The sequence below is a fragment of the Sinocyclocheilus anshuiensis genome, unplaced genomic scaffold (assembly GCF_001515605.1).
Source record: "Sinocyclocheilus anshuiensis isolate Anshui unplaced genomic scaffold, SAMN03320099.WGS_v1.1 scaffold241, whole genome shotgun sequence".
Classification (NCBI taxonomy): Eukaryota; Metazoa; Chordata; class Actinopteri; order Cypriniformes; family Cyprinidae; genus Sinocyclocheilus; species Sinocyclocheilus anshuiensis.
Window position 1 is genome coordinate 415,110 of NW_015540865.1, and position 14,967 is coordinate 430,076.

A 14,967-nucleotide genomic window follows, 5' to 3' on the forward strand; every position below is an offset into this window, starting at 1 on the left:
GATCTGAACCTACCGTTTATTATGCATGTCGTATGAGAGTGTCATAACACAAACAGCATGATGGTGCTTTCGGCTGTGAATGGAAGATCATTTGAAGTGTCTTGTTCACACTGAATGTGTGTATATTGGAGTGCTAATTACCCTGTAGGATCCATATGTAAGTGCAGTTTTCCTTCAGGTCCTAGAGATGTAAGTGTTGAGTGGCACATAAACGGGCAGAAACTCGAGACTCGCGTCACTGAATACAGACATGTGGTTTCCCGTGATGCCGTGCTGGTGAGCAGCTGGCTGAAGGAGGAAGCTTTGAATAAAGACGTCCAGTACGAGTGTACAGCAGTGTCTGAAGCGGGAAACGACGTGTCTAAAGTGGACCTTCGGCTCAACAGCAGAGGTAAAGTGTTTCATCGCACTGCTGTGTTAGTCTGACCTGTAACGTGGTGTATCATGTCTCTTGTTTGCTCGCAGATGAGGCCGGCGTTCCTCTCAGAGACGTGGATCGCTGGAAACACGCTCTGACCGACCACAACACACTCCTGCAGCAGTGGAAGAAAGCGTGGGTGAGTGAGAAAGACACAAACAAGTGAATAAATCACAGCATAATTGATTTTATAACCCATTTTCTGAATGAAATGAAAATATATGAATCATCAGGAATGATATTTCACAGTTGCACAACTGTTTTCAACATTGATAATAATCAGAAATGTTTCTTGATCAGTAAATCCGCATATTAGAATGATTTCTGAAGATCATGTGACACTGAAGACTGGAGTAATGATGCTGAAAATTCAGCTTTGATCACAGAAATAAATTTCATTTTAACAGATATTCACATAGAAAACAGTTATTTTAAATTGTAATAATATTTCACAATTTTTACTGTTTTATTGGGTTTGTGATCAAATAAATGCAGCATTGGTGAGCAGAAGAGACTGATCCCAAACTTTTGAATGTTATAGTTCATGTTTGATTTCAGACGCATTTTGGCTCACTGCACACATCTGTTGAAGGTGAAAGAGGCTTCGTCCAGTATTTATAAAAGCTGAACCAAAAAGATCTGCATTATTTATTTATAATGCATTTCCACATTTAAAGTGCTGCCTCATCAGACTTCGGGTTGGTACTGAGCTCAGTTAGACATTGAAAAGCTTCCTTAAAATTGTTCCAGTAAATACTGACAAAAAAAAATATATTTATTTTATTTTATTTTATTTTTTTTGTTTGTTTGTTTGTTTATATATATATTTTTTTATCATTTATATTTATGTTATGTTATGTTATATGTTATATGTTATGTTATGTTATGTTATATGTTATGTTATGTTATGTGTTATGTTGTTATGTTATGTTATATGTTGTTATGTTATATGTTATGTTGTTATGTTATGTTATGTTATGTTATGTTATGTTATGTTATGCTTCATTAAACACATTTGTCTTCTGTAGGCTGAAGATCTCAGCATATGTTTGTGATGATGATGCTGATGTTTGTTGTTTATCATTGTTGTCCTGTAGGAGAGCTGTGATGGACAGGGTGTTCTCTGAACCGGCTCATTATCGCTCATCATGGCATCATTTTCTGACTCCAGGGACAGACGCTTGGACGAGAGCACTCACACACACACATTCACACACTCTCTCTCACACACACACACACACACACACACCCATGTCATTATACAAATTTGTGTCCTCATAAATTTGCGTCCTCATAAATCACAAAAACACGCGCACACACACTCACACACACATACACACACAAAAACACACTCTCTCTCTCTCACACACACACACACACGCACGCACGCATGCACAAACACAAACACACACATAGACACACAAACACGAGACAGATCACATACAAACCTGAGAGCAACAAAAAGAGCTTTCTCAATCGGGCTTTATGTAACCGTCTGGAATTGTTGCAATTTTCTATCTGTCCACAGATACAGGGTCGTGTTTACAAAATACAGTCTATTGCACTAGTCACTGAATTTGCCAAAAGTTTGCCAGGTTAGTTGTATCAAAGGCTGCCAGCGTCAGGGTTGCCAGATCCCAGAACAATTTCCAGCGCAAAGCCCTCTCAAAACCTGCACAACCAGCCATTTCCCCCGTCCAATCACAGCTGAAGAATTTCCATAAAAAGCATTGAAATAACATCTTGATTTTGTTTAGTCTGTTTTAAATCTTATTTGGGTGAGTCTAGCTACACTTATAATTTTATCTATAGATGGTTAGATCTAGAATTCTAAAGTGAAATAAAGTGCAAAGATTACATTTATTTGAATTAATTACGCAGAATCTGTTGGTTTTTGTTTCATATTTATCATTTCATTTTTTTAAAATCATTTCAATATTCTGTTTACAAAGAAAATATAAATACCCATTTAGTATCATTAATTTGGAGTCAGAATATTTCTTGTAATGTCTATTCAGTGCTTTTCTCATTTAAAACAATAATGACTTTGAATGATCTTTTCAGGGGTCATTTCTCAGCCCAAACTGATGACGGATTAATTTGTGATGAATTAAATTAATGACAGTTTCTGCCTCAATATAAGAAGCTGCGAGGTTTTATTCAAGGAACATTAAGAAAACTCATCTTTACTGAATGTCTACCCCTTGTTCTATTTATTTATTTTTTTCCTTTTTTTGTGTATTACTGCTATATAATTTTTTTTTTCTTAATCGAATCAAAATCAGAGTTAAAAATAATGTCCAGTATCTGATTAAAAAGCACATTTGGAAGAGGTTTGTAAAGAAAAATCCGGATGTGCAACAATATCCGATCTGTGTCTGAAAAACCAGACTTTCTGTGCCAATGTAAATGCAGTCTCTTCCTGTGTAAGTGGCCAGATTTCTGACCAGTGAGCTGTGAACTGGACTTGTATATTTCATATGTGACCCTGGAGCACAAAAGCAGTGTTAAGTCGCTGGGGTATATTTGTAGCAATAGCCAAAAATACACTGTATGGGTCAAAATTATCAATTTTTCTTTTATGCCAAAAATCATTAGGATATTAAGTAAAGATCATGTTCCATGAAGATATTTAGTAAATTTCCTACCAAATATATATCAAAACTTAATTTTTGATTAGTAATATGCATTGCTAAGAACTTGCATTTTTTTGAACAACTTTAAAGATGATTTTCTCAATATTTAGATTTTTTTGCACCCTCAGATTCCAGATTTTCAAATAGTTGTATCTCAGCCAAATATTGTCCGATCCTAACAAACCATACATCAATGGAAAGCTTATTTATCAGCTTTCAGATGATGTATACATCTCAGTTTCGAAAAATTGACCCTTATGACTGGTTTTGTGCTCCAGGGTCACATATATGAACTTCCCTTGCAGCAAACGAAGCGCAAACTGGACGATGCCTCCAAGCGTCTGGAGAGTCTGTACGACAAGCTGCGAGACCAAGCGGTGAGTTGAGGACGTTTATTCCGTGTCTTCAGTTTCTAAGGCATCCTAATAAACCTCTCGTGTGTCCTCAGCTCTCTCCCAGCATCCTCGGCGGCCTGCACGAGATCAGCCGCTGCGTCGGCGGCCGTAACTATCAGCAGGGTCTGGAGGTTCACACGCAGGTGGTGAGCAGCAGCAACTTCAGCGAGATCTCTGCCTTCATGCCTGTCCTCAAAGTGCTCATGACCATCGCCAACAAGCTGGCCGTGTGACTCCAGCGCTCCACGGTAGATCCGGGTTCCACTTGTGTTTTGATCTGCCGCTGAACTGTGCTTTAAGAATGAGTGCAGCATTAATATCACACTGCTGGTGTTCTTCTCATGTGTTTGGGATTCTCCTTCCATGCAGCAGGCCTTATTCATCCCACAACAAGCAGAACCACTTTTTGTGTGGATATATTCATAAAAATAGTATTGCATAAATTGCGTTGAATTGAATGCAACAGTTTGCCTAAAAATAGGCCTTAAAACACAAGCAGAATTAATTTGTAAAACATTTGTAAAAATCATTCTTGCATAAATTGTTGCATTCAATTCAGTGTTAGAATGTGTACAAACAATAACTTTCTGTGCATAATTGTTCATTAAAAAAAACATTATTGCATAAATTGCATTGAATTGAATGCAACTGTTTGCCTAAGAATAGGCCTTAAACCAAGCAGAACCAATTTGTGTGAATTATTGCATTCAGGTCAAAGTGAGAATGCCATGCGTAATTGTTATTGCATAAATTGTGTTGCATTGACTGCAACGGTTTGCCTGAAAAACAAGCCGAACCAATTTGTGCAAAAGGCAAATTGTGGCATTCATCTCTACTTCATTCAACTTTATAATTGTTCATAAAAATGATTGCATAAATTGCATTGAATTAAATGCCAACATTTGCCTCAAAATAGGCCTTAAACCAAGCTAAACTGTCGCATTTAATTCAGTGTGAAAACGTGAGAACTTTGTCATGAAACACAAGCAGAACGACTTCATGCATAATTATTCGTAAAACCATTGCGTTGCATTGCATGCACAGGTTTGCCTTAAAACAAGCAAAACCAATTTGTGCAAATCGTTTGTAAAATAATTATCACGTAATTGTTGCATTCAACTCAATGTGAAAATCTACTCAAGCAGAACAACTGTCTGTGCATAATTGTTCATAAAAAATTATTGCATTGAATTGAATGCAACTGTTTGCCTAAAAATAGGCCTTAAAACAAGCCGAACCGATTTGTCTAAATTACTGCATTCAGTTCAGTGTGAGAATGCAATGTGTAATTGTTTGCAAAGTTGTTTCATAAATTGCATTGCATTGAATTGAACGGTTTGCCTTAAAAGGCCTTTCAAAAGAACCAAAATTTGTGGAAATCATTTGTAAAATAATTCTTCTGTAAATTGTTGCATTCAATTCAATGTGAGAATCTACACGAGCAGAATGACTTTCTGTGCACAATTGTTTATAAAATATTATTGCATGCAACTGTTTGCCTAAAAATGGGCCTTAAAACAAGCCGAACCAATTATTGTAAATTATCATGTAAATTATTGCATTCAGTTCAGTCTACACAAGCAGAACGATTTTCCATGCATAATTGTTCAGTAAAAGTTTAGTGTAAATTGTCACATTCAATTCAAAGTGAGAATGTAAGAACGTGATTTTGTCATGATTCGTTCTGAATGCATTTCATGGCTGAGGTCCAGTGTTTTTTAATGTTCCGAGCTTCATTAATGTCCTTCAATCCATTGCAACAGATGAATGCCACTGAATTCTGCAAGACTTCGGGCTGAAGCGAGTGTGATGAAACCTGGAGAGAAAGTGTCCAGGTGTTATTTCACCCCAAAATCAATGAATAAAAGCAAGAATAACATTTTTTTTTTTTAAATGCCAACTCTGTTAAACATTAATGGTCCTAAAATACTCTTTATTTATTCAAAATGTAATTTCTCTTGATTTTTGAGGTGAAATATGCCCTGTTTTTGTGAGATTCTTCAGTACTTCAACAGAGCAAAGAAACCGAATGTAACTAAACAGTTAACCTGGTCAAATGTGTTCATGTGTCTGTGTGCATCATGAAAGCAGTTCATTCTGAGGCCGTGAGTCAAACTCTTGAAGAAAAATATACACAACATTCATAAATGCTCAATGTGTCACAGCTATTTCTTTACATTGTTTTTGTTAAGGGGCATATCAAGCAATTAAAGGATGATAAAAACAATATAGTTCTTCAGAGTAATTGTTTTTGTGTTGGAACTTAACAGATTTATTTCCAACACACCTGTTTGTAATTTTAATGAACCTCAAAACCTTGATCTGCTGCAGGTTTGGAGGAGCATTAAAGATTTTGAAGGGAAAATGCAACATTTTGTACACAAATCATGGTGTCATTGGAGACAATCTCATCAGAACATGAGGGTTTTTAGGGTTTTGATTTTGAGTTTATCCTGTAGAGGGCGAGAAAGAAACATTTTAGAATTCAAAACATTCCTTATCAACCTAAAAACAAGATGCATTTAACTCCATGGAAATTCCATAATGAAATCTACTATTTTATTACGTGAACTATGACCCGACCATCTTTTTTATTTTATACATTATTTATAAACTATTCAATTTTATAATTATTTATAAAACGATATATTATTAATATATCTTGCAATATATATTTATATATTCATGTAATATTCATGAACAGAAATATTAATGCATCAAATTCAGTAGTAATATTTGCGCTTGCATGTGGCATTTTGACAAAAACGGGGAAAAAACTGCACTTTCATTCATGGTTAACTACTTTTACTAGTTGACTGCGGATTTTCCCGCTGGGTTTATCATGACGCGACACACACCTGCTGAGTTTCCACACGAGAAGCTCTAAATGAATGCGGCTCTGTGAAACCGCAACCGTTAGTGTCTCATTTTGGCGCCGCTGTATGATTTCATCAGAGGCGCTCGCTGATTGGTCCGGCGGGGTCATACGGCGCTGCTGATTGGCTGCCGCTGATCTGCTGTTGACATTCCCGAGATGTTGTGAACGCTTGTAACCTTCCGCCGTGATGACGCAACGCCGCAGTGGCCGGTAATAACACTGTGGTTCTGGCTCTGTGTGTCTCACTATCTGGAGGCCAAATGACACTGAAGTACTTCATGTTTAGTAATTGCATTAATTAGTGTAGCCTTCCTGTTGTTTCCTCTCCCAAACTGCACGCATGCAAAACCTGTGAAATAGTTGTTATATCAGTCTGATTAAAACGAATCCGTGTCTCTGCTGTGACTGTGGAAACTAGTGCTGATTCAGCAGTCTGGATACATGCCATTACTGACAAGCTGCCAGAGAGAATCCGACACAAGCTCAGACATGAAGTGTGTGATTATGAGCTGTGCAAAAAACAGCAGGAAAACTCTCAGAGATCAGGGCTGTAGATCTAGCAAGTCTGACTTTTTTCTCAGAATTGCATGATACAAACTGATATAAGTTCAAAAGATTCAAGTAGAACTGCTAAAATGATTTTAAAATGTCACAAAACAGAGAAAAGTGGCAGAAATGAAGTGCAGAACTCAGACACGTGTCAGAAAGTGCAGAAGCTCTGTGCTTGAGACTTTATTTCCAGTAAATGATTATTAAACAAGTGTCTACCGACTATCGCAAACAGGAGCATCACTTTAGTTTTAAGAGCCAAAGGCTTCTTCCAAGCAGCATGAGAAATATCACAACCGCATTTTTGGCATCTTGAGTCACAAGCGTCAAGAGTAAAAATAAGGCGATCTGTCCTGGGTGAGAGGCACGGGAGTCAAAATACAGTATAAAGTCTTCAAAGAACTCCAATCCGAATACTTTTTAAAGTTACCAAACAATTTAATTACAAGCAACTTGTGAAATGAAATCCAAAAATGGAAAAATAGCACTGAAAACTCTCTGAAAATACATTATGTTTGATTAAACATACAGGTGAACTAGAGCAAAAACCTCAGTTTGCACCAATTCGGATTGCATGCAACACAATGGCTTTTGGCATCATAACACACATGAGTTATTATAATTACTGTGAATCCACAGATTCGTCCGTCTGTATTATTTTGCCATAGAAAAGAGGTCTTTATTAACACAGCATGCTCACGCTACAGACGTATTTAGAAGATGAAAACGTTAAAGCGGGACTCAAAAGATAAGTATGGTGTTGCACGATTAATTATAATACAAAACCAAACTATACATTCCACAGTACCTAATAATGAGGAATCAATACACGCCGTCATTCTCACGCAACCTCAACCATTCAATCCAGCGACAGATTCCTTCTCTGTAGTCGTCGGTGACCTCGAAATTACTGTTAATTGTAAGTCAATGTTACTCAAATAAGTGCGTTTACAGATTAGACATTAAATTGATCTCAATCGGCGGTAACGTCTGTCGTATTTGTGCTGTGGTCAAAAAATATAATCACGAATCATCAATACAGATTCCTTGGAATTCACGCAATTGAACCATTTGTGCAAGTATGGCAACAAAATAGATTGGCAATATTAAATTATGAACTACGTCTGCATCTGATCTCTATTTAGTCCAGATGCAGTAATGACCATCGCCAACAAGCTGGCCGTGTGACTCCAGCGCTCCACGGTAGATCCGGGTTCCACTTGTGTTTTGATCTGCCGCTGAACTGTGCTTTAAGAATGAGTGCAGCATTAATATCACACTGCTGGTGTTCTTCTCATGTGTTTGGGATTCTCCTTCCATGCAGCAGGCCTTATTCATCCCACAACAAGCAGAACCACTTTTTGTGTGGATATATTCATAAAAATAGTATTGCATAAATTGCGTTGAATTGAATGCAACAGTTTGCCTAAAAATAGGCCTTAAAACACAAGCAGAATTAATTTGTAAAACATTTGTAAAAATCATTCTTGCATAAATTGTTGCATTCAATTCAGTGTTAGAATGTGTACAAACAATAACTTTCTGTGCATAATTGTTCATTAAAAAAAACATTATTGCATAAATTGCATTGAATTGAATGCAACTGTTTGCCTAAGAATAGGCCTTAAACCAAGCAGAACCAATTTGTGTGAATTATTGCATTCAGGTCAAAGTGAGAATGCCATGCGTAATTGTTATTGCATAAATTGTGTTGCATTGACTGCAACGGTTTGCCTGAAAAACAAGCCGAACCAATTTGTGCAAAAGGCAAATTGTGGCATTCATCTCTACTTCATTCAACTTTATAATTGTTCATAAAAATGATTGCATAAATTGCATTGAATTAAATGCCAACATTTGCCTCAAAATAGGCCTTAAACCAAGCTAAACTGTCGCATTTAATTCAGTGTGAAAACGTGAGAACTTTGTCATGAAACACAAGCAGAACGACTTCATGCATAATTATTCGTAAAACCATTGCGTTGCATTGCATGCACAGGTTTGCCTTAAAACAAGCAAAACCAATTTGTGCAAATCGTTTGTAAAATAATTATCACGTAATTGTTGCATTCAACTCAATGTGAAAATCTACTCAAGCAGAACAACTGTCTGTGCATAATTGTTCATAAAAAATTATTGCATTGAATTGAATGCAACTGTTTGCCTAAAAATAGGCCTTAAAACAAGCCGAACCGATTTGTCTAAATTACTGCATTCAGTTCAGTGTGAGAATGCAATGTGTAATTGTTTGCAAAGTTGTTTCATAAATTGCATTGCATTGAATTGAACGGTTTGCCTTAAAAGGCCTTTCAAAAGAACCAAAATTTGTGGAAATCATTTGTAAAATAATTCTTCTGTAAATTGTTGCATTCAATTCAATGTGAGAATCTACACGAGCAGAATGACTTTCTGTGCACAATTGTTTATAAAATATTATTGCATGCAACTGTTTGCCTAAAAATGGGCCTTAAAACAAGCCGAACCAATTATTGTAAATTATCATGTAAATTATTGCATTCAGTTCAGTCTACACAAGCAGAACGATTTTCCATGCATAATTGTTCAGTAAAAGTTTAGTGTAAATTGTCACATTCAATTCAAAGTGAGAATGTAAGAACGTGATTTTGTCATGATTCGTTCTGAATGCATTTCATGGCTGAGGTCCAGTGTTTTTTAATGTTCCGAGCTTCATTAATGTCCTTCAATCCATTGCAACAGATGAATGCCACTGAATTCTGCAAGACTTCGGGCTGAAGCGAGTGTGATGAAACCTGGAGAGAAAGTGTCCAGGTGTTATTTCACCCCAAAATCAATGAATAAAAGCAAGAATAACATTTTTTTTTTTTAAATGCCAACTCTGTTAAACATTAATGGTCCTAAAATACTCTTTATTTATTCAAAATGTAATTTCTCTTGATTTTTGAGGTGAAATATGCCCTGTTTTTGTGAGATTCTTCAGTACTTCAACAGAGCAAAGAAACCGAATGTAACTAAACAGTTAACCTGGTCAAATGTGTTCATGTGTCTGTGTGCATCATGAAAGCAGTTCATTCTGAGGCCGTGAGTCAAACTCTTGAAGAAAAATATACACAACATTCATAAATGCTCAATGTGTCACAGCTATTTCTTTACATTGTTTTTGTTAAGGGGCATATCAAGCAATTAAAGGATGATAAAAACAATATAGTTCTTCAGAGTAATTGTTTTTGTGTTGGAACTTAACAGATTTATTTCCAACACACCTGTTTGTAATTTTAATGAACCTCAAAACCTTGATCTGCTGCAGGTTTGGAGGAGCATTAAAGATTTTGAAGGGAAAATGCAACATTTTGTACACAAATCATGGTGTCATTGGAGACAATCTCATCAGAACATGAGGGTTTTTAGGGTTTTGATTTTGAGTTTATCCTGTAGAGGGCGAGAAAGAAACATTTTAGAATTCAAAACATTCCTTATCAACCTAAAAACAAGATGCATTTAACTCCATGGAAATTCCATAATGAAATCTACTATTTTATTACGTGAACTATGACCCGACCATCTTTTTTATTTTATACATTATTTATAAACTATTCAATTTTATAATTATTTATAAAACGATATATTATTAATATATCTTGCAATATATATTTATATATTCATGTAATATTCATGAACAGAAATATTAATGCATCAAATTCAGTAGTAATATTTGCGCTTGCATGTGGCATTTTGACAAAAACGGGGAAAAAACTGCACTTTCATTCATGGTTAACTACTTTTACTAGTTGACTGCGGATTTTCCCGCTGGGTTTATCATGACGCGACACACACCTGCTGAGTTTCCACACGAGAAGCTCTAAATGAATGCGGCTCTGTGAAACCGCAACCGTTAGTGTCTCATTTTGGCGCCGCTGTATGATTTCATCAGAGGCGCTCGCTGATTGGTCCGGCGGGGTCATACGGCGCTGCTGATTGGCTGCCGCTGATCTGCTGTTGACATTCCCGAGATGTTGTGAACGCTTGTAACCTTCCGCCGTGATGACGCAACGCCGCAGTGGCCGGTAATAACACTGTGGTTCTGGCTCTGTGTGTCTCACTATCTGGAGGCCAAATGACACTGAAGTACTTCATGTTTAGTAATTGCATTAATTAGTGTAGCCTTCCTGTTGTTTCCTCTCCCAAACTGCACGCATGCAAAACCTGTGAAATAGTTGTTATATCAGTCTGATTAAAACGAATCCGTGTCTCTGCTGTGACTGTGGAAACTAGTGCTGATTCAGCAGTCTGGATACATGCCATTACTGACAAGCTGCCAGAGAGAATCCGACACAAGCTCAGACATGAAGTGTGTGATTATGAGCTGTGCAAAAAACAGCAGGAAAACTCTCAGAGATCAGGGCTGTAGATCTAGCAAGTCTGACTTTTTTCTCAGAATTGCATGATACAAACTGATATAAGTTCAAAAGATTCAAGTAGAACTGCTAAAATGATTTTAAAATGTCACAAAACAGAGAAAAGTGGCAGAAATGAAGTGCAGAACTCAGACACGTGTCAGAAAGTGCAGAAGCTCTGTGCTTGAGACTTTATTTCCAGTAAATGATTATTAAACAAGTGTCTACCGACTATCGCAAACAGGAGCATCACTTTAGTTTTAAGAGCCAAAGGCTTCTTCCAAGCAGCATGAGAAATATCACAACCGCATTTTTGGCATCTTGAGTCACAAGCGTCAAGAGTAAAAATAAGGCGATCTGTCCTGGGTGAGAGGCACGGGAGTCAAAATACAGTATAAAGTCTTCAAAGAACTCCAATCCGAATACTTTTTAAAGTTACCAAACAATTTAATTACAAGCAACTTGTGAAATGAAATCCAAAAATGGAAAAATAGCACTGAAAACTCTCTGAAAATACATTATGTTTGATTAAACATACAGGTGAACTAGAGCAAAAACCTCAGTTTGCACCAATTCGGATTGCATGCAACACAATGGCTTTTGGCATCATAACACACATGAGTTATTATAATTACTGTGAATCCACAGATTCGTCCGTCTGTATTATTTTGCCATAGAAAAGAGGTCTGTATTAACACAGCATGCTCACGCTACAGACGTATTTAGAAGATGAAAACGTTAAAGCGGGACTCAAAAGTATGGTGTTGCACGATTAATTATAATACAAAACCAAACTATACATTCCACAGTACCTAATAATGAGGAATCAATACACGCCGTCATTCTCACGCAACCTCAACCATTCAATCCAGCGACAGATTCCTTCTCTGTAGTCGTCGGTGACCTCGAAATTACTGTTAATTGTAAGTCAATGTTACTCAAATAAGTGCGTTTACAGATTAGACATTAAATTGATCTCAATCGGCGGTAACGTCTGTCGTATTTGTGCTGTGGTCAAAAAATATAATCACGAATCATCAATACAGATTCCTTGGAATTCACGCAATTGAACCATTTGTGCAAGTATGGCAACAAAATAGATTGGCAATATTAAATTATGAACTACGTCTGCATCTGATCTCTATTTAGTCCAGATGCAGTACGGTGCATCTGTTGAATATTAAATAGATGTGCATCTTAGTTCATTTCTACCAAACTGCACAGCTAGATTTGGTAAGATGCGCACAAAAAGGGCCGGGAGGGCAACAGGGTTTGAGTAAACTGGCAAATCAGCTACAAGACTGGACTCAAAAATATCTACATCTGCTGTCGAGAAGAGGAAGAAGATCGGAATAAGCGCTACACAAACAGGTCAGATCCCCGTATTAAAGCTTCACAGGCTAGACTGGGAAACACAACATTTGTCATCTGACATGAAGCAGCGCCGGAAGAGCAGACGTCCTTCTGTTTTCAGGTGTGCAGTTCGTTAGGACGGACGGCGCTCGTTAGCCGCTCCGGTGGCTGCCGTCTCCGGTGCGCTGAGCTCGAGCCAGCACGGCCTCTCTGGACACCAGCTTGGGCTCTCGGGCCAGACCCAGGAAACACATGAAGTCAATGAAGCAGGTGGTCAGGTTGAGTTTGCAGCCGAACTCGCTGGTGGCGTAGTCGAAGGGAAACGTGTGGTGGTAGTTATGAAAGCCTTCACCTGAGAAATTAAACCAGGAGGTGATTCATCAATACACAATCTAAGCAAATGCAAACTATAAGAAATTATTTTTTCTATTAATAATTTTGAATGGTGTATATGTATATATATATATATATATTATTATTATTATATATCAAAACAATACTATAAATATAACAGAAAATGTATTTCCAATATTTGGCAAAAATATAATTATATATTTCTTGTATATAGAATGATAGAATAAATTATATTTTGTCATAATGACAATTAAGCGTTTATTTATTTTACTTTTCCATGATAGATTTTCATGACAATTAAGCACATTTTCCTCCAAAATTACATAATGATATCATTATATATAAATTCATACTTTTTTGTACATCAAATATATATATTCTAAATATAATAGACATATAATTTCTAATATTTAGTGAATATATAATTATTTATATATTTCTACAAAATATTAGAAATTATATTTCTATTATATATATATGGGTATATCATTTGTAGTGTGTATAGTATATATATTTATATACATAATAGAAATATAATTTCTAATGTGTATATACACACACATACATGCATATATATATATAAATATATAAAATGTATATACTTTTTTTTTGTGTAAAACTTATATTTTTCATAACGAAAATTGAGCATTAAGGACATTTTACTCCAAACAAAATCTCATTACTGTTAACATTTTATTCTTTTGTATTTTTCAATATTGCAAGTAGTGATTCAGCTATTTTTTTTTTAACAATAAAAATGTTTTGCATTACTGCAAACTCAAGGTTAAGTGTGCTTAACTGTCCCAAAAATATGTTTCAGCTCCTTGAATATTTTTTTTCTTGTTTTTGTGAACTCAGTTGTCTGCACGTCATTGGTCGTTCAAGTTAAACTCTGCTCAACTTGGTCTCGTCACCAGTTCTTACTGGAAACGATGATGCTGAAAAAGCCTCATTTGACCCCCACTGCTCGCTGCTTTCATGTGGAGTATATCAGACGTACCTATAGCGCTGAAGGCCACGAATCTGTTCTCCCGGGGGTTGATGCTGCCGTCGTAGGGCCGGTTACCCCACATGTGCGCGGCGCTGTTAACCAGCCAGGTGGCGTTGAGCACAAGCGCGTATCTGAGGAGAGCAGGGACGAAATACGCCACCCACAGAGACTCGCCCCACACCAACCACGGCACGAGTGTCGGCACGGAGAAGCACATCAGCAGCACAGACGACTTGTAGAACCTGACACAGTTCAATCAAACCCAGTTACACGGTTTACTCTGGCCACACACCGCCAGTCTGACTGACACACAAAGTGATCTCAGACTTGCCTCCTCTGGAACATGACCACTTTATCAGCCTTCAGGTCGCTGAGCTCCAGCTTGCGTCCCTTCTCAATGACGTCCGGATGCTTGCGGACCAGCAGCCAGCCGATGTGAGAGAAGAAAAAGCCTCGCACAGCGTTGTGAGGGTCGGCATCCGTCTCGGAGTATTTGTGGTGAACGCGGTGATCTCGAGACCATTCGTAGATGTCATTCTACAGAGAGAGCAGGAGAAGTGTGCCATTTCTACACAAAAAACCACTGCAATTCTGCTTTGTGCCACTAGTAGCACACAAACACACTACAGTACATTATCTATGGAAGCCCGTTTCTGCCACAAAATAAAAAATAAAAAAGTAATTGTAAATTTTTTTCTATCAATTCTGACTTATTTTCTGAGAAAGAAGCAGTTATAAAGTCCAATCCTGAGGAAAAACAAGACTATTTTCTCACAATTCTGACTTTATAACTCGCAATTGCGACTTTGTATCACACAATCCAGAGAAAAAAGTCAGAATTGCAAGATGAAAAGTTGCAATTACCTTTTTTATTTTTATTTAGTGACTTGCATAAAAATCTTCCAACCTAATGTCTAACAAAGTTTTTTTCCATGAATCAGTGAATAGACGGAAATGACAATCAAATACATAAATAATAAACTTTATAGAAAGGGATTAACCACTTTTTACAGCTTCTAC

The 14,967-nt window shown here is 36.9% G+C and overlaps 2 protein-coding genes across 2 annotated transcripts in view; one reads left to right on the forward strand and one right to left on the reverse strand.

The window, feature by feature from the left end:
- The window catches only part of LOC107688052 (protein transport protein Sec31A-like), a 35,307-nt gene extending 29,963 nt beyond the window's left edge, over window positions 1–5,344 (forward strand). The window contains exons 26-29 of the mRNA XM_016485594.1: window positions 220–391; window positions 466–557; window positions 3,333–3,431; window positions 3,503–5,344. Of these exons, the coding sequence (XP_016341080.1) occupies window positions 220–391; window positions 466–557; window positions 3,333–3,431; window positions 3,503–3,682 (543 nt within the window). The 3' untranslated portion in view covers window positions 3,683–5,344. The remainder of the gene's footprint in view (window positions 1–219; window positions 392–465; window positions 558–3,332; window positions 3,432–3,502) is intronic.
- A 6,804-nt stretch (window positions 5,345–12,148) lies between these two features.
- Window positions 12,149–14,967, reverse strand: part of LOC107688042 (acyl-CoA desaturase-like) — a 7,642-nt gene continuing 4,823 nt past the window's right edge. The window contains exon 6 of the mRNA XM_016485582.1: window positions 12,149–12,954. Coding sequence (XP_016341068.1) covers window positions 12,755–12,954 — 200 coding nt within the window. The 3' untranslated portion in view covers window positions 12,149–12,754. The remainder of the gene's footprint in view (window positions 12,955–14,967) is intronic.